General features: G+C 53.4%; 1 protein-coding gene across 2 annotated transcripts in view; it reads left to right on the top strand.

The window, feature by feature from the left end:
- The window catches only part of FBLN1 (fibulin 1), an 81,873-nt gene extending 70,253 nt beyond the window's left edge, over positions 1-11,620 (top strand). For both annotated transcript variants that reach the window (XM_027594102.2, XM_027594103.2), the window contains one exon: positions 10,820-11,620. In XM_027594102.2, the coding sequence (XP_027449903.1) occupies positions 10,820-10,959 (140 nt within the window). In that variant the 3' untranslated portion in view covers positions 10,960-11,620. The remainder of the gene's footprint in view (positions 1-10,819) is intronic.
- The last annotated feature ends 8,230 nt before the right edge of the window (positions 11,621-19,850 follow it).

Raw genomic sequence — 19,850 nt, 5'->3', positions numbered from 1 at the left:
GGCTTTTAAACCCCTGCTGCCCGGCCAGAGAGGCGTCCTCCCCCAGGCCTGTCTTTGTCCCCCTTGGTGCTCAGCACTCTCGTCCCTTCTCTCTGTCCACTGGGCTCCAGCCCCCCAGCCCGTGCCTCAGACCCCAGACATCCGTGGCCTCTCCCCTCTTCTGGGCATTAGCTAGGACATTCCCCTCTTCCTCCTCTGGGTAAACTCCTATCCATCCCTCAAAGCCCAGGTCAGTGTCAAATTCTCCTCTTGCCCACCATCCGCACCCCCACAGGCTGAGCATGCCGCCGCTCCCCTGTGTTCCACAGCAGCCTGGATGGGCCTCTCTTGGGACTCTTCGCATATCCCTTCTTCCAGCAAACAATATCCATGCCCTGCAGAGGCAGGTCCTGGTCCAGGGGACACAGCAGCAACCAAGACAGACAGACATGCATCCCTGACACATATTCATTTTATTCCAGGGGGTGGGAGCAGACAAGAAACGAGTAGAATATGTTCACGGTCAGGGGGTGGTGAGTGCGATGCAGAGGGCTGGAGAGGAGGAGGGGGAAGCCGGGGTGTGGGGCAGAGGAACAACTTTAAATCTGGTAGTCGGAGACAGTTGTCTAACCCGAGGAGCTGAGGCAATGAGCCACACGGAGATGTGAGGAAGAGAGCACTTGCAAAGTCCCTGAGGCAGAGGGAATGGCGCGTGCAAAGTCCCTGAGGCAGGCAGAGGCAAGCCTGGTGTCTTTGAACCGCGGCGAGGAGGCCAACGTGGCTGGAGCAGAGGCATGAGCTGGTGGCTGGTGAGGCGGGGTCTTGAGGCCGTTGTGAGGCCTCTGGCTTTTCTGCTGAGTGAGGGAGGAGCCACGTGAGGGTCTTGAGGTGGGGAGTGAGATGACCTAAGGCTTTAAAGGCTGACTCTGGGTGCGGGGCCAAGGCTCCCACAGCCGGCTGGGCTGAGGCAATGGTGGGACCCCCATGCGGGTCCAGCAGAAGGCATGAGAGGGAGACAGATTCGGGGTGTCATTGGAAGGGAGTGCCACGTTTTGCTATGAGTTGGATGTAGGCTGGATAACCCCACAGATTTTGGCCTGAAAATGGGAAGACTGGCATTGCCGTCTGCTGAGACGAGACGGCCAAGACACTGCAGCTTTGGGGAGGCCGGAAGTTCAGTTTGGACATTAGGATCAAGACGCCATGGCCCCATGGTGGTGAGCACTGAAACAGATGAGCCCGGGAGATGTTAGCGTGGGGATGGTGGTCAGAGCCCGTGACCCCATGAGCTCCCCGAGGGAGCGAGTGTAGACACAGAGAAGAGGCCAAGATAGGGCGCTGCAGCCCTCATGCTCAAGGTCGGGGTGAGCCCGCGAGCCTGGAGCCGAGATGTCCTGGAAGAGGAGAAGGCATTTCCCGGAGGAGGGCACACCCATTGGATTAGGTGACGCCCAGGCCACTGGTGACCTTGGCAAGGCCCTCCCGGTGGACAGGGTGGAGAGGAGACGCTCAGAGCAGGCTCACTGGAGAATCCTTCTGGAACGGGAGCAGAGAAATGCCTGTGCCTGCGGCAGGGGCGCGGTGCTCACGGCCTCCTGAGCTCTTGCTGATCTTGCTCTTCCAACGGTTATGAATTCCTGGAGGCAAGGACCTACGAGGGGCTCATCCGTGCAACACCCCCCCTTCCTCACCCTGTTTGTTTGTCTTTCTCGCACACACGTGTGTGCACACACCCACCACACGCACTAGGAAGTCACCCAGGCCCGGCGCCCGGCAGGCTGTGAGACCACGCACGCCTGCTGACTTCCAGAGTCACCGCGGGGTTAAAGCGAGCCCAGAGCAGACTCTCAGCGTCCCCCAAGGTTCTCCCGGGGACCGTCTGTGTCCAGCCAGAATGATTTGTGAGCATCCTACTGCTGCCATCATGCACCTTTGGAAAAGCCTTTGATATCACCGGGCACACTCATAAATCGGTCTTTATTTAAAAAAAAATAATAATAAACTAAAGGGTTTTAGCCAAACAGCAGTGGAGGCATGTTGTGCAAACTTAGGAAAGAAAAGTTGGATGATGATCCGAATCTTCCAGCCGCCTCACCTCACAACCATAAGTGTGCAAAGGACCCAGATGCCCACCGTCACCCATTATCAGGAGGAGTGTTTCCTGCAGCCTCGATGTTGGGTATTTCTGGACGGACTCTGCGAGGAACATCCGCTCCGTGGCCGAGACAGGGGACCCCAAGTAGCATCCTGGTTATCACTGTCATCAGACTAATAGCTGACCCGCTGGGGACCTTGCCGTGTGCCAGCCACTCTTCCGGCATGGTGGAGATGCTACTTACAGCAACTCTGTAGGTGATTTTCCCCACCCGCAGAGGAAGAAACTGAGGCACGCAGCAGGTTCAGGCTCAGGGAGCGTCAGTCAGGAGTGCACGCGGGGTGTCAGGACTCCATGTGGGGTTCCTGGGCCATGACCTTCCTGGGCGACCTTGGGCAGGGTGAAGTCCTACGCTTCGGGGTCCAGCCCAGTCCTGAAATTCCTCTGCATCTGCATTTCCAAGCATACCCCCCCAGACTGTTCTTGCCAGGCCAACTTGTCCTTCAAAGTTCAGCCGAGACTAACTCCTTGGCGAAGCTTCCATGGGCTGCCAGGGCCCAGTCTGGGGTGAGCACTTCTCCCGAGCTCCCCCGAAGCCTCTTTCCTCACTTTCCCAGCCTCTGCGGCCCCACCATCTACGTCTGACTCCCCCAGAGGGCCGAGAGCTCCATGAGGACCCTCACCAGCACTGGGCAGTGTTTATACCCGTGGCACCCAGCGCGGTGCATGTCCAGAGCATGGGCTCCATGCTTGCCAAAGGAAAGAGAAGAGAGGGCGCCATGTTGCAACCAGAAGTGGGGGCTCGGGGTCCCTACTCTGCACTCAGCAGCTGCACACCGGGCCGGCGTCTTAATTCCTCGGGGCCTTGGTTGCCTCTGAAGAAGGAGGTAATGTAGCGGAGGGCAGGCCTTGGCTCACTCTGGTACTCCCAAGTCTCTAATTCTAAGTCCAGTTGGCAAGACTGTGCACACCTGCCTTTCCGTGACCTTTGCACATCCTGGGGGGACTGCGAGGGGTTCAGTGCGGCGGGGGCAGAGTGCTGAGAACGCAGGGGACCTGAGCAAGGTGAGCTCCACCTGCTGTGAGCCGGGGGGCTGGGGTGGGGAAGATGCGATTTTTGGCAGAGCCACACCTCAACCCCAGGATCCGACCTGTGTTCTAGAAGGCTGGCTGTGGCCGCAGTGGGGGCAGTGCGTTGGGGGTGAGGAGGAAACTGTTGTAAGGTCAGGCCTGACCTGAGGCGGGGTTGGGGCCAGAGCAGGCAGGAGGGCGTGGACGCTCTTGCCGATGGAATTCGTCTGCGTCCGCGGTGACTGAGCGGGAGGGATGGAAGCCAGGCGGCCTGTTGAGGATGGGTTCGAGTTCTCTGGAGACTGGAGAAGAGCAGCGGGTTGGGGGGAAGGGAGCGTCTGGGGAGATCTGAGCGGCCGGTGAGCTTGGGTCTGGGGCGGAAGGACCCCAGCAGGCAGGGGTGGGGGCAGCAAATGATTTCTCATCCCACCCCTCATGGGCACATTTTTGGCCAACTCCGTTAAAGTCGGTGCGTTAGATGGCGAATCCCTTCCAGAAAAGTGCCCGGCCTCCTCTCCCTCTGGCGAGCCACACTGCTCGGCGGAAGGGGCGGTGGCCCGGGGCGGGCTCCCTGATGCTCACTTGCCCCCACTGAGCCCGTTTCCTCCTCCGGGAGCACAGACAATGCGGTTGACAGGAGGAGGACCAGACGGTAGACGCGAGCGGGCTTCCCAAGGACAAAGCGCGGTAGAAACTCAGCTTCCACATCAGGGAGGAAGGCTGAAAGGTCTAGCTTTGCACATTTCTCCTGGAGGGGAAGGGTGGCCTCCGGGGGCTGCCTCTCGTGCCTGCAGCTGTCCCGTCCAGGCTGCTTTAGCTCCCAGGAGGCCGGCGGGGGGAGCACACTTAGAACAATCGAGAAGTGCGGATGGCGAGTTCTGCGGAGACATGTTGAGTGCCATTTGGTATTTTAAATATGCAGCCCAGACTCCTGTCCCCCTTCCTTCCAAGTTCCTGCCTGGGTGTTTCTCAGGGGGAGAAGAGTAGAGGGGGTTTCGGGAGCTCAGTTCCTCCACTGCCGATTACCGATGTGATTGCTTCCTGGTTCCTTTCTGCCATGCTTGCCCTATATGTGTGACTCAGCCAAGGGCAGCACGTTCTGGAAGTTTCTTCCATGTCGCATGGCACTGTGAAGAGGGAGGAGACGCAGGGGGTTGGGAAGAGCTGGGCTTTGGGATCAGTCCCAGCTGGATGGCATCCGGAGCTGTGCGCTGTGGGACCCGGGGCATCCGGCCCTCCAAGCCCACTCTACTCCCCCAGGGAAGGGAGGGGACGGTCTGTTCCCGACAACACTGTGGTGAGGACCGAAGAAGCCACGGGCCCGTGAGGTCCACCCGTTTCCCTTCCCCTTCGCCTGCTGTGTGTCCCTCCCCGAGCCCATCCATGCTCTAGTTCTGTTTTGGTTTGTTTTAAGTAATCTCTAGGCCCGACGTGGGGCTCAAACTCACGACCCCGAGATCAAGAGTCGCACGCTCCTGACTCAGCCGGGCGCCCCACCTAGTGCTGTGCTTTGTATGTACCCACAGTGTATCTTCATGTTCTTGGGTTCTGCTCTTTGCCGTTGATTTGTGCTCTTAATCCTCCTCGTCTGCAGGGTTCATTATTTGTACCAAGGAGACTTCACTGAGATGTGGGTGATGATGTGCCCCTTCCCGATTGCCAGTCATGTCTGTGTTTGTCGTGACCACGTGGGTCTCCTCTGACCTCCCGGTTCTCGGCAGAGCACCTGGGTCCCAGCACCTCGGCCGGCACTCCGCCTTCCTCCTTGCCTGTGGCTCTGCGTGGTGGCCACCGAGGCCAGACAGTGAGGCCTTGCTCTGCCTCCTCCCCTTTCCACCTAAGCCGGGAAACTCAATGGCCTTCGACTACTGTGCATTCTCCCTCTTCCCATGCTCTCCTCTCCGGGCAATAATTTTCCACTTTATAAACTGTGCTTAATGCTTTGATGTTCAGTTCGTTCACTCATTCATTCAGCAAATGTGGGCTGAGGACCTCCTGTGCGTCAAGTGCAAAGTAGGATGAAGAACCTGCTCTGTGGCACATGCCAGAGACACAAGAGTGGCCGGAAAGGTAGTCCTGTCGGCCTCCGGAATTACACAGCCCTGGGGAGACTGAGGACTCCCGAGAGAGCAGATGGTTCTATAACCGGGTTTCACGGAGTGATAGCTTCTCCCTCTTTTTATTATGCCGGCACGTGACTTTCCGACCTCTCTCCTTCCTAAGCCGGATCTCTCTTAAAAGCACGGTTAATTTCCACTGACATGAGATCACCACGAAGTCTTTTGATGCATTACCTGGCTTGTTAAAATCCGCTCTGACAACCCCGTTCACGCCGTTATACTTTGTCATTTAGAATCACAGGACTTCTGGGTTGAAGGCTGCACGGTGACTTGCACAAGGTCACACCTCTGGTCCGTGTGGAGCCAGCACCGGAACCCAAGGCTGTGATCACGGGTCTCTTTATAGATCAGCGTCCCGTGTCAGAGACAAGACCCGTGCAGAGAGCTCCACGGCTGCTTTCCATCCTTCCAAACAACAGACGGACACATGGGTGCCACGCCAAGCAGCAGACACTGGGGGGGTGGCTTCAAGGGCCCAGAGGGCCGACCACAGACCCCACGGGATGACCAAGATGCCCCGTTGGACCTGTGTGCTCCATGTCGGGCTCCTGGATCCCAGCACATCAGCGGCAATTTACAAAGCAGAGACGAGCCGTGAAGGTGAAGTGCCCGAGGGGCCTACATTTTTCAAAGGGAAAAAAAAGGCTTAATTATGTCTTGAAGAGGCGCAGACACGTCCACACGCCAAGGCATACTAGCAGCGTCTGGGACCCGAAGCAGAAATGCCAAAGATGAGGATTTGGAAGATTAACACAATTGAACTCGGCACCACGGTGGTTTTTTTGTTGTTGTTGTTTGTTTGTTTGTTTGTTTGTTTTTATTTCTGGGGCTCTGGAAAGCTGAGGAGGTAAACACCCCAGCAGGTCAGACGGACACGCCAGGCCTGATGGAAATGCCCCTCTCCCTTGGGCCTGCATTTTGCTGCGAGACTGGTCATTGACTAGTGTCCTTCAGAGTCTTCCGTGGCTCCTCTTTCCTACAGGACAGAGTTTTGTCTTCCTTCCTAGATTGTGGGGGGCCTCAAGGACTCCTGTCCCTTCTTTCTTGCCCCGCCTGTATCCCACTCAGTCATCATGATGGCGCCCTGTGCTGGGGACGGTGGGATGCATGAGTTGCAGATGTTGCCCCTTGAAGGGGGAGCTGACTGTCGCTTCCCAGCCGTGGGCAGATGCAGCATTAGAGCTGAGGGGGACGAGGTATCAAGTACCCCAGGGCTGGGGAGGCTTCATGAAAGAGGACCTAAGCGGTCCAGCTGGTCCCCAATGCCTGGCACACAACAGATGCCAGGATCATATCTGCAGAATCAAGTTGAGGGGAGAGTTGGGCCGCCGGGGGAGAAGTTTCAATCTCTGTGGTGCCACAGATGGCCAGCACGTGTCCCTCTCTTCCTCCCTCCCCTGCTTCCCTGCTGTTGGAAGGTTGGTAGTGGTTCTGAATGAACACTGGTCTAGAAGCCATGGTGGGGAGGAAGCCAGGAGACTGCAAACCTAGACTCCTGGTTCTGTGAGACTGACGAGGTGTGAGGTCCTGGGAGCAGGCTGTGAGCAGCTCCTCAGCCTCATCTGCCTTTCTCTTCCCAGGATTGACACCGTTCTGAGAACTGGCCTGAACCATCATACTTTTGGGATTTGCCCAAGTCCTTCCTGCTTCCTAGGTTCATAATTATTCTTCAAAATCCAATTTAAATGTCTGTAGAATCTTCATTAAACCTGCCCTGTGTAGAATGTCCTCTAATGGATGGGTGGGTGGATGGATGGATGGATGGATGGATGGGTAGATGGATTGATGAGTGGATAGATGACCGGGTGGATGGATGGGTTGGTGGATGGATGGGTAGGAAAGCTGTAAAGAATGAAGTGATACCAGGAGAAAGCCCGGGCTTGGTCAAAGGGAGGACTAGGAGGTGGAACTCAAGCTCAGACTCTCCTGGGAGAGGAGGGAACATGTTCACCCAAACCAGAGCTCCAGGGGAAGTGTGACTAAGCAGAAGAAGTAGTGGTCAGGTCCACAGAATGGGTGTGGCCTGGAAAGGGAGCCCTGGGTTAGCTGGGATTATGGATAGAGGTGGGGATTCAGTGCTGACTTCAGGTCAGAGGGAAGGGGTAGAGAAGCTCCTTCTGGTGGAGGTTGCGGGGGGAGCAGGGGGGCAGGCAGGGAACACACTTCTGAACTCTGCTCTGTGCACTCACGATTTCTTGTTTCACACTTGCAGCACGCATATTTGTCCCGCCTTAGTCATTTTTCTTGTTAAATGCAAATACCCTGCAGAAATCTCCGCTCTGAGTGTGACCTGCATCAGAAGTCAGGCCCCCCTACCCCCGGCCCTGCCCAGTGCCCCTTTCACTAATGCAGCCCCTGGCTTCCTTCCACGCCTGTTTTGTCTCAGCACTCAGCTGCAGCTGAACAATGAGCCATCGCAGGGCAGAGACCAAACCTTGAAAAGTGCCCAACGTGATGGATTTAGATGCAAACGCTTTCTACACATTCGGGGCTTTCCTTTTAGTACAATTTTAAAATCAATCCCGTAAAAATACTCAACACTTGCTCTGTTTTTCCATCATGCCAGAATTCAGCCATACTTTGAAAATCAGATCACATTTAATTTGGAATTGTGAGATGCTTCTTTGCTGTCCAGTAGTCCTTTCTGAGGGCGAGAGAGGAGGATGCTCTCGTGCTTGTTTTGTTTCTGATTTTGAAGGTTGCTATTTTTAATCCCCATTTCGTAGAAGAGCAAATTAAAATGCAGGAAGGTTAAGAAACTCTTCTGGGGTCATACTGCTCTTCCCTGTCCCCATGCTGAGCCACGAGGACAGCCCAACATTGCCTTTACGTACTTACTTAGCACAGTGCTTGGCACACATAGACAATGCCCAGAAACTTCTGTGGCTCTGAACCGTTCATGCCATTCAAATGTGTGTGTGTAATAATTTTATAATATTTATATTTTACATATAAATGTATAAGTACATTTTATATTTTATACAATATTCATAAATTTATATAAACACATTTATATAAAATAAAAAAATATATAAAAGTTTACATACATTTAAAATATATAATTATACATTTTTATATTAATATTTATATATAAGATTTTAAATATATATTTAAGTAAGTATATTTACATATTTCATAGTATCTAGTTATATATTGGCATTATAATAATATAATTTAAATTATTTATAATCTATATCACATTAATTATATGCTATATAAAGATAATAATGATAAATAGAAATAAATACATATCCAATCGTAGCTTGCAGAAATGTACTCTCTACTCCACTGCTCTTCTGTCCCAAATAGTTCTCAGGCTCCCCCAGCCTCTCACCTCTTCCTTGAAGACCCGGAAACGTCTCTGAGCACTGGAAGCAGAGTAGTAACTTCTGCCCCGAGGGTGGGTGAAGTCAGGAGGCAACCCGGACCACTGAGTCTGGTGGGCAGCACCGTGGGCCTCAGGCCTGGGGAGAGGAGAAGCTGACATGGAGGGGGGCCCACTGAGGAGCCCCCACCGACCCAGCCCAGATTCTGTGGGGGGGGGGGGCGTGAGCGGGAGCGGCCGGGTCGTCAGGGGCCACTGGCAAGCGGAGGGCTGCTGACAAGCCCGCGTCTTTAGCAGCGAGCTGAAGATGTTCACGGGCATTCACCCGGGACAAAGCTACAATGTCACCGCCGGGCAGGGCCAGAGAAAGGGTGCTGACAGCCTGCAGAATCTCTCTCCATCCGAGCGAAAGCCCTTGTTTACTTAGAATAGCCTGGAATTCCACCCCAGCTGCTGGGCATTTCACTTTTGAGACATAAGCCCAGAGACTGAAAGGGGGGATGGCACACCGAAATTCCCCTTCTGAGCATGAACTTGGCGCCACTGCAGAAGGCCTTTGCCAGCCTGCAGTGCCCCCATTGGCTTTGACGTGGGCAGGGGCGGCCCCGGGGCCTGACGGCGCGGCCCCGTGCTTGGGTCCTAGGTCTGTGGCAGGGAGTCAGCAGTCTGAAGCAGCAAACAATCCAGTGGCGATTTCTTAGCACGTGTTGTGGAGCTGCCGGGCCCGAGCTTGCTCCCTGCCCGCACGCTGCTGTAGTAAAAACCACGACACCCCCGCCCTCAGTGGCCTCGCCTCCGCGGCTTAAAATCAGCCACGGAGATTGTACAGTCCAGCGGGAGAGCCACCCCTCTACAGCACGCGACTTGGGGCAGGTCCTAATATCAGAGCAGGCGGGACGGAGAAAGGACTTTGGACGTCATTCATTCCTAAATGTCAACAGCTGTTGGTGGCACCTGGTCGGCCGCAAGCCCCGGGAATTCGTCAACCTGCAGACTTTGCTTGCGTTGCTTCCTCGGCAGGGGGGAGCCCCTCCTCCAAGAAGCCTTCCCTGACTCTCTCAGACTCCGTCTCCTCCATTCTCCTCTGCTGGACTTCTATTAGAGAACATGGCACTTAACTTTGATCCTTCACGGGCTTTGAAACCAGGATTCTATTATTTTCTCTGTATCACTGAGAACAGCTCCTGGTGCCTATGGAGGAATGTATGGATGCAGGTGGAGGTGAAGGTTGAGCCCTCAGTCTGGCGGGGAGGCGGCCCTGCACACCTGCAGCTCATCCTTTGGGCAGTTGCCGCGCTGGGTCATCTGGATTGTGCGTTGCAGAAACACAGGGTCACATGGTATCATTTGCTCACTGAAAAAGCCGAGGCCCAGAAAGGGCAGCAGCTTCTCCACAGTCCGGCCAGGGTAATGCCCACCCTAGCCCCATCCATCTCATCCCAGAGGGCAGGAAAGTTCGCTCTGAGCCTCTGGGTGTCCCGCGGAGGCAAGGTTGCGCTAGCAAAGCCTGGCCTGGAGACAGGGAGATGGCCAGGCACGGGTTTGGAGAGAGTTACGGAATCCACTCTTCCCCCCGAGTCCTGCTCCCCTGCAAATCTGCCTCGAGTTGTTCCCTCTTCCAAGCTGAGCTTTGTCTGTGCCCTGTATTCTGAGCCTCAGCGGAAGAGGCCGCCAGTCATGGCCTTTGTGTGGTCCCTCCGCCACCTGTCCTCCTGCTGACGGCCCTGGCCAAGCTCCGCTGCTCAAACTGGACCTGCTCTGGGGCTCTGTTGGCAGAGCGGCCTCTTGCTCATCGGTTGCCAGCAACACTGGTGAGCTCAGGTATCACCCTCCAGAGAGGCATGGACAGCGAGGGGTCCAGGGGCATGTCCCATGGAGACAGCTCTGCTTGGTTAAAGGGTTTCCAGGACCCCGCTGTGATCTTCAGTAGCACAGGAGACAGGATCACATCTGCTTTGCTTCTTCCCCAGGGTCAGAACTGGGCACGGTGGGTAGGAAGGAGGGGGACAAGCGTCTACTGGGCATCCACTCCACACCAGGCCTGCTTCTAGGCTCTTCCAAATCCTCTGTCCGGTAGATGGCCAGAGTGAGCTCACTGTCATTTGTCCCCTGGAGGTGGAAGCAGAGCCCAGGGGTGACCACTGGGAGGTGAATGCTAGGCAGGGGACTAAAACATCTGGCTCAGCATGGGCCTTGAGGGGGTCTAAGATGCCTTCTGTTTCTCCCCAGGTGTCGTGCGCCAGGTGCGGCCCATTGTGGGCCCATTCCATGCCGTCCTGAAGCTGGAGATGAACTACGTGGTCGGGGGTGTGGTGTCCCACCGAAACGTGGTCAATGTGCACATCTTTGTCTCTGAGTACTGGTTCTGAGGGCCTGTCCACGGTGCAGCCATGCCTGTGCCTCCAGGCCAAGTCATTGCCATACCAACCATGCCTATCCCTGGTGACATTTCTTAAACTGATGTATTTGTTTTAGTGTTAGGCCAACATGTATTAAGCTGGGCCAGATGAATAAGTTCATCTGATGTATTTTGGTATTTAAATAACGAGTCCAATTACTCAACTGTTTGTTGAAAACCTTGCTTATTTTTTAACGCAAAGGTTAAAATTTGCTCCCTTTCTCTGCCTGGGGGCTGAGCATTGCTAAGGACCAAGGAAAGAAAGACATTTTTCAGGGGGCAGCCAGTCTAGATGCCAGGAGAAAACCAGTTCTTGCACTGATCATATGAAATTTGACATTTGGTACCTTTTTTGCCAATCGGATGCTGTATGTCCAATGACACGGTTGCCGTCGAGTAGCAGGTATGACCAGTTCTGCCCAGAAGCAGCACGACACGACGCCTCGGGGAGCACTTAGAAGGTGCGTTACGGTTCTGTTAAAGCAGAAAAAATTCTTCGGGAAAGAAAGACAGAGCCTGTTGGGTTTGTGTGTGGGCCCTGTGTGGTCGCAAGGGAGTGGCTGGGTTTTCTCTGCACCCTGCATCCGTCTTTTCTTATCAGAGGTGGGAAAATAAACAGTTTTGTGATCCTCCTGATGGCCTGTGCATGAGTCTTTCAAGAAGGGGGGTCTCCTCTAGCAAAGCACCTGGGAATGCCCCTTCACGCCTTCTTAGAGACCCTCCTGCCCCCTGGGAGGCTCTGGGGTGGGGCCCAGCCCATGTATAGGAATAGCTTCCCACCCATGTCATTTCTGATACCACGATGCCCTCTGACAAGTGTGGTTCAAGCCCACTCCATGCCCCACGTCCAGCCCCGCTAGGCAAGATAGTATTCCGTATGGGATCCTGGTCCCTTCTAGAAATCACAGGGGAGAAATAACGATTCCCTTCAGCAGGAAGGAGAGACCACCGGGGCGCAGTGAGTCCCCACGCACTTGGCCTGTGGTGCTTCATTCATTGCTCCCAGAACCCAGCGAGGTGGGCATGATCAGACATAATTTCGAGATGAGCAAACAGACTCAGAGAGAGGAACTCCACTGCCCAAGTCACACAGCTTTTTAGGGACCCGGGATTCAAATTCAGTTTATCAGGCGCCAAACTCCATCCCTCTGTGAAGCCCTGGGTCAGAAGAGAGGTGGATAGACTGGGTTTATAGGGTGTCCCAGCAGCCTCAGCCTAAGCTCTGCAGCACGCTGGGACCCACGGGGATTCAGCACCAGGGCCCCTCGCTTCCACACGTGCCTCTCCTCCAGATCCTCCCTGGGGATCGTCTTAGGCAGGGACCCCACTGCCTCTCTCCTCCCATGTTCCGGCTCATCTCAGTAGCCTGGACCCTGGCACTGGCCAAGATCTCAGCCCCACATGGAATGTCACCCTTGTTGGGATTTCAAAGTGGCTGGTGTTCTGGTCTTTGAAATGAGCACTACTGCAACTGCAGAATGTAGTCTCTAGCCACCTTTGGGACCTCCCTGTGTTTCTGAGGTCACTCATTCTGGGCATTGGTCTGTCAAAGCCAGGCCAGGGCCAGCCAGGCACGAGACCTGCGGGGCCTGGGCATCTTGAAGTGGTGGGAAGGGGGAGAACGGGAACAATCCAAGGAGCCATCCGAGAAGCTCTGAATGCCAGTGAATTGGGGTCTTGGCAGGGAAGGGGGGGCCTGGGGTTCGATCACAGGAATGGAAGCCTCAGGGTGATGGGCAGGAAGTGAGAAGGCCACTTGGGGTTCTGGTTTCCTGCCTGCAATTTGGGGGACAAGTCTGCAAGAGCCAGACAGTTGGGGCCCATGCCCTCAGAGAGGGAGGTTTCTCCTGCTCGGGGATTCCTGGGTGGGGCAGAGTGGGAGGACAGAAGCAAGGACCCCTGGAAAAGGCCTTCCCACTCTCTTTATAGGGGTTAGGGTGGGAGCTGGCATTGGCGGACAGAGCCACGCCTCCTGTCTTTGATTGGCTCTCGGGAGAGCATGTGACCCACGTTGGCCAATCAACCTTCCTGAGGGTGGGCGGGGGGGGGTGTGGGAGCGGGCAGAGGGAAAGCGCCGAGGGCAAGGAGCTGCCAGGAGGAAAAGCAGAGGGGAAGAGAGTGAGCCGGGCCCTTGCCCCGCGTGACTCAGAGAGCCAGAGAGGCCGAGTCAGACCGGGCCAGCAGCGCGAACCACCGCCATCCGCCCAGCCTCGGTTTCTGCACCTGCAAAGTGGAGGCAGTGATCCCTGCCCGGCCGCCCCGCCCTCGATGGCAGCCCGCAGCGCCGGAGACGAGGAGCACAGAAGGGCTCTGCACCTGTCAAGTGCTGCGTACCTGTGCCCGTTCAAAGTGATGATGAGGAGGAGGAGGAGGAGGAAGACGATGATAGCGATGGCCTCTGTCAATCAGGCCACACCAATGCGCTCTGCATTTCCTTTTCTTAGCCACCCGTGAGAGATTGGGGAGACAGTTGTGTAGATTACACAAGAGCCCGACTTTGCATATTGGATATCACGCTCTGGGTTGGGCACCGGATGGACCAATAAGTGTCCCATTATTCTTGCCAAGTAATTACTACCAGGGCCCAGCTTCGGCTACATTAGGGGCCCAGCTAATGGGAACCAGCAGGGCCTCTGGGCCCCAGACCACAGTGATCCCTTTTTAATTGCAGCCTTAGGACAAAATAATTGAAGGGAGTCACTAAAGGGAAAGCAAGTTTATAAGCAGGATGAGAAGGCAAAGGCACACAGACCTTAGACCGAACTGTCTTTGCTGATTTGGTAGCAGAAGAAAGTTGGAGGGAAGGTTCCAGAAGGTCTTTGCTGTCATGTTCTACCGGAAAGCTGTGTCTGTTTTGAATGAAGGGAACCTACACTAATATTCAGAGGAGCACTGCAGCCTGGGTCACCTGGCGTCCTGGAGGGACCAGTGTTAAGGTGGTGACCACCCGGTCACCAAGAGTCCAAGGAGGTTAGCTTTCCTAAGTCCCATCAAGGTCCTCAAGTTTGTTCAGGTGAAAAAGAACACCTGGAAATCATGCTACATTTTTTCGTTCCCAATATTTTATCATGAAAATTTCCAAACATACAGCAGAGGTGTATGTTTGGACCCACCAGGGTACCCACCACCTAGATCCTACCGTTAACATTTTACAAGATCAGTTTGTGTTTCGAAGAAATGATGATTTGATGATATTAAATTTCACATTAAAAAAAAAAAAAAGCTCTGGGCGCCTGCGTGGCTCAGTTGGTTAAGCGACTGCCTTCGGGTCAGGTCATGATCCTGGAGTCCCGGGATCAAGTCCCGCATCGGTCTCCCTGCTCAGCAGGGAGTCTGCTTCTCCCTCTGACCCTCTTCCCTCTCGTGCTCTCTCTCTCTCATTCTCTCTCTCTCAAATAAATAAAATCTTTAAAAAAAAAAAAAGCTCTGTGGGTTTTGCAGGCTCAAGGTCAAATCCAGCCACTCACGAACTGTGTGGCCTTGGGCACATTGCTTCGTGTCTCAGATCCTTGGTTCTCTCTGCTACAGGATGAAAATAATTCCCTGTACTTCATGGGGACAGCGGTAAGGACAAAATGATCTGATTACATAAACAGCACAAGGACCACCACACATTAGGTCCCCAGGAAATAGCGCTATCATTACAAATAGAGTTGAAGAAGGCATTCTTTATTCAGTTAGTCTTGTGTGGACAAGCCGTGGACACAGCAAGACTCCAGAGGGGTTTATGAGTCACCTAAAGTGGCTTCGTGTGAGCTGGCTGCCACTGCAGACTCCTTGCTCCTTCTGTTGGGGACACCAGCAGCTAGAGGTCATGTCCACTTGTCCTCGGGTCACTTCCTGGACCACAGCTGGACCGTCCCCCTGGGCCAGTTCGCATATGGTGCCCCCGTCCCTGGCTGCACTCTGCTCGCCCAGATGACGTCTGGGTTTGGGTGTTGGCAACAAGTCCTCATCTCCTGTCACACTTCCCAGCATCATTCATGCCAAAGAGATGGGCTCCTAGGGGCTGCTCACCGTCCTCCTGGAAGTGGAATGAGACGGAACGTGACTCTTGAGTGACTTGCGAAGTCTCAAGGGAGAAGTAGAGCGCAGCAGAACTTGTATAATATGACCCTTAGGGAGTGTGGGGACAGTCATCGTGACCCTGAATAATCTCACATCACATTTTGTACAACGCCTGTTATGTGTCAGGAACGCCTCTGCAACTGTCCCCCCAAACACACGGACGCGTGCGCACACACTTCATCCTCAGCCCCTCTGCCAGGCCAGCTCAGGGCTGTCTTCTCCCAAGAAGACACCTGTCGCATCCCTGGGACGATCCTCCACTCCCATCGCTACAGAATTCACGGTGTCGATTCACAGTGTCACCGCCTGTCCTGTGCTCTTGATATACTAGCACGGATCCACAATGCTGCTGTCCCCAGTGTACTAGATCTGTGACTTTACTTTCTTGAAACTTGCTATTGTAGAACTTTCAAAAAATGCATTCAAGTACATCAAAGAGTCTATGAAACCTCTCGTACCCATCACCCAGCTTCAATAATTACCAATTTTTTGCTGGTCCTCTTTCATCTCTCCCCTCCCCCCCCAGCTCCTTTTATGTTACAGGAATATTTTTTTCAATAAACTTTATTTTTTAGAACTGTTTTAGATTCACGGAAGAGTTGTCAAGATAGGACAGAGTTCACATACACCTGGCCCCCAGTTGCCCCATTGCTAAGATTTTGCATTAGTCTGGTACACTTGTAATTAATGAACCCATATCGATACGTCATTGTTTTGTTTTGTTTTTTATTTTTTTAAAGATTTTATTTATTTATTCATGACAGACAGAGGGAGAGAGAGAGAGAAGCAGAGGGAGAAGCAGGCTCCCAAGGAGCAGGGAGCCCGATGCGGGGCTCGATCCCAGGACCCTGGGATCATGACCTGAGCCGAAGGCAGACGCTGAACCATCTGAGCCACCCAGGCGCCACGATACGTCATTGTTAACTAAAACATGCACTTTATTCGGGCTCCACTGGTTTGTACCAAATATCCTCTTGTTGCCCCAGGACCCCATCCAGGATCCCGTGTTACGTTCAGTTGTCGTGTCTCCTTAGCTCCTCTGGGCTGGGACAGTTTCTCAGACTTTCCCTGTTTTTGATGACCTTGGCAGTTTTGAGGCGTACTGGGCAGATATTTGTAGGATGCCACTCAACTGGGATTTGCCTGATGGTGTTCTCATGGTTGGACTGGGTTATGGGTTCGGGATGACCACCGAAGGGAAGTGCCCTTCCCAGCCCCTCCTGTCCGGGCATCTGCCGTCCACAGGGCTGGTCATTGTCAGTGTTGACCTTCATCACCTAGGTGAGGTGCGTCGGTCAGGCTTCTCCACGTGAAGTCACTCTCACCCTGTGTCCATTCTGTCCTCTTTGGGAGGAAGGCACTATGCACAGCCGGGGACTTATTCAGGGATGAGGACTTCCTCTCCACCATCTTGAGGGCAGAGTGCAGGAATAATTTAAAGCAAATCCCAGACATCAAGTTATTTCATGTTTAAATACTTTAAACACTTTTTTCATATACGTTTCTAATGATGAGGGCTTTTAAAAGCGTGACCACCATACCTGTTACACCAAACCATAGTAACGATGATTCCTTGATTATTTCTAATAAGTGACTTATGGTATTTCTAATTCAACTCAACAAGCACTTAGCAAGATGGGTTGAAGGACCCTGCTGGGTGGGGCGGGGGCGGGGTGGGCGGAAGGGTGGCGAGGGTCCAAAGATAAAAAACACCTGATCCCTGGGATGGGGGATGGGGAGCAAAAGACAAGGCAATTATTTCCTTAACAAAAGGAACTTTTCATTTACCAAAGGATTCACCTTGGGACTGTTCTACAAAACCAGCCTCCACCTTGTGTTCACGGCTTACAACAAATGGACTTGCTTTATTCTCCACTTTATTCTCCAAACCTCAAGCCCAAATATGTCTCCCGGAGTTGAGGCTTCTCCTGGATCCCCACCATTCAGGGCACAGACTTCCCTTCATACGACACACGTTTGAAGCGTGTATCCTGCATAATCCCGGGACTGTCTGACCTGGAGTCCCAGGCGTGGTCACCTGCTTCCAGGCAGGGCTCTGGCCACTGAGAGGCCAAGTGATCAGAGCCAGGAACTAGAGGCTGGGGAGGCAAGGGAAGGGGAAGGGTGTGAGCGGGGGCCCCTGTGCACCTGCTCCCACGTCTGGTTGGAGGAGGCCAGGGGGACTGAGGTGAGGCGAGGGGGCTAGAGCGACATCCCCTCAGCCTCTGATAAGTGAAATAAAGTTCAAAATTAGAAGGTACTAACTATCTATGTGTAGGCAGTTAAAGAGTCTCCCCCCAAAAGATAGCTTTAAGTCCTGATTCCAAGCACCTATGAGTACGACCTTACTTGGAAATAGGGTCTTTGCAGATGTGATCAAGTGGGGGATCTCTGGGTGAGCCCACCCCGGATTTATGGTGGGTCTTAAATCCAATGACAGGTGGGATTATAGAAGAAAAGAGAGAGAGACTCAACACGCAGACCCAAAGGGTATGGCCACGTGGAAAGGGACACAGAGGTCAGTGACGCACCCACAAGCCAAAGATTGCCAGCAACCTCCAGAAGCTGGGAGAGTCCCGGGAAGAATGCTCCCTCAGAGCCTCCAGAAGGAGCTAACGCTGCTGACACCTCGATTTCTGGCTGCGGGAGAGCATACATATCTGCTCTGTTAACCTACTCCTCGGTTTGCAAATAATTTGTTGCCGCAGCCGTGGGAAAATGATAGCGTGGTGTGTGTGTGTACATACATGTGCACGTATATTTTTAAAATTCCTGCTCCATAATACATCTTTTGGCTTATATACTTCTTGGACATCATAGATAGGGAATTAATACATTATTTCCTCATGTTTTGCAGAAATGAGGCACACCTGAGTGTGGGTGCATGTGCCTTGCATGTCCCTTTGGTCTCAGTCTTGAGGAGAGCAGCTCCATCGGAGGCACCTGTTTCCCTGGGAATTGCTGCTGGGGGTGGGAGGGTTGGGGGGGACACAGAGCACAGGGAATCATCCACCTCAACATGACTGCTCCAGTGAAAACAAGCATCCTGAGTGACAGCAAGTGGCAGACAAAGTGCAGCCGCCTTCCATTTGGAGAATTCAGCGGTGATTCCCCGTGGCCACTGCAAGTTCAAGGTGCCACGATTTAATTATTCAACATTAGGGGGCATTAGAAGGTTTTGGCGCGTGATGACGAGGGATCCATTTTTAACACAGCTGGTTTATTTGTATCTGTGTCATCTCCTGCATGACTCGGTGTCATGTAGGCCATGGTACTTTAATCACGCATAAAATTATGTATGAGAGAGGGTCCACAGTACGAGTCAAAGTGAAGTGATTACTTCGAATCATTAAAACCTCCTGGACTTGGTCTCCCTGCCGATAAATGTCACCCTGGCTTGTTCCTGTTGACTTTCTGCAGGGACTCGGAGTCTAGGGCTATCGCCCTATGAGCAGTCTTGCAGATGGTGTATTTGGCGCCCCGTGAGACAAGCACAGGTCCCTTCCGCCTGGAGCCAGTCCATGGGCCATCCTAGACACTCTCAGAACTCCAGGTCCCGCTGCTCCCTGGTAACTTGCTCCTTTAGAGCAGAGAACCCTGGATCCCAGCCCCACCTGGTCGCATTCCTTCATCTACTCTCTTTAGTTCATTCGTTCATTCATTCGGTCAGTCAGTCAGTCGCCTCGCTTCGCCCCCACCCACTGGTGACTCATTCCACCTGAGTCATCCCACAGCTGCCAGGCTATTCTTCCAAAACCCAGATCGGATGGAGCTCCCGCTGGTCCCGGATGCTTCAGGGGCTCCCACACCAACCTCGTGGTGTGGCTACAGGACCCTTCACACTGGCCCTCCACTTACTCCCCACCACTCCCCCACCCACTCCACGCAGGGTCCAGACACATGGAACTTCCTCGCACACACAGATCCCTCCACTTCGAATAACACCCTTTCCCACCTTCTCTGCCTGGTGAACTTCTCCTGACCCTACAAGACCGAGCACAGAATGCCAACCGTTGTAGGTGCACATCCAGAAGTACTGAAAGCAGGGACTAGAACAGATATTTGTACATACATGTTCAGAGCAGCATTGTTCACAACAACCAAAAGATGGAGACAACCCAAGAGTCCGTCAACAGATGCCTGCACAAACAAGCATGGTCTATCCATACAATGGAATATGATTCATCCATAAAAAAGAAGGAAATAAGCCAGACACAGAAGGACAACTATTATATGGTTCTACTTCTAAGGGGTAGGTACCTAGAAGAGGAAAACTACATAGAAACGGAAGGTAGAGCAGAGGTTTCCAGGGGCCAAGGGGATGTTTCAGGGAGCCAGTGTTCCATGGGTAGGATAGGATGCAAAACATTGAGGTATAGAAGGCATAGGGACAACGCCATTGTGCATGTCTTTGGTATCACTGACTTGCACACTTAAGAATGACGAAAATGATAACTGCCAGGCTATGTGTATTTTACCATAATTTTTAAAAGATTTTTTTAAGCACTCTCTCTCCCCAGCATGGGGCTCGAACTCACAACCCCGAGATCAAGAGTTGCAAGCTCTACCGACTGAGTCAGCCAGGCGGCCCTCATTTTTTTTTTTTTAACTCTAAAAGTGAAATGCCAATTACTCTGAGATGCCTCCCTTAATTTCCCAGGTGTGATCAGTTCTTCCCTCCTCTGTGCATTTGGAATCCATCCTCCAGTGGGACCTGCTTGCTGAACAGTACTTTAGATGCCCATTCGAGGGCCTGCCGCCTGCCGGAGGGCCAGCGCCCGGAGGGCAGGGACT

Source organism: Zalophus californianus, chromosome 9, assembly GCF_009762305.2.
Source record: "Zalophus californianus isolate mZalCal1 chromosome 9, mZalCal1.pri.v2, whole genome shotgun sequence".
Classification (NCBI taxonomy): Eukaryota; Metazoa; Chordata; class Mammalia; order Carnivora; family Otariidae; genus Zalophus; species Zalophus californianus.
This window is presented reverse-complemented; position numbering and strand designations above follow the sequence as displayed.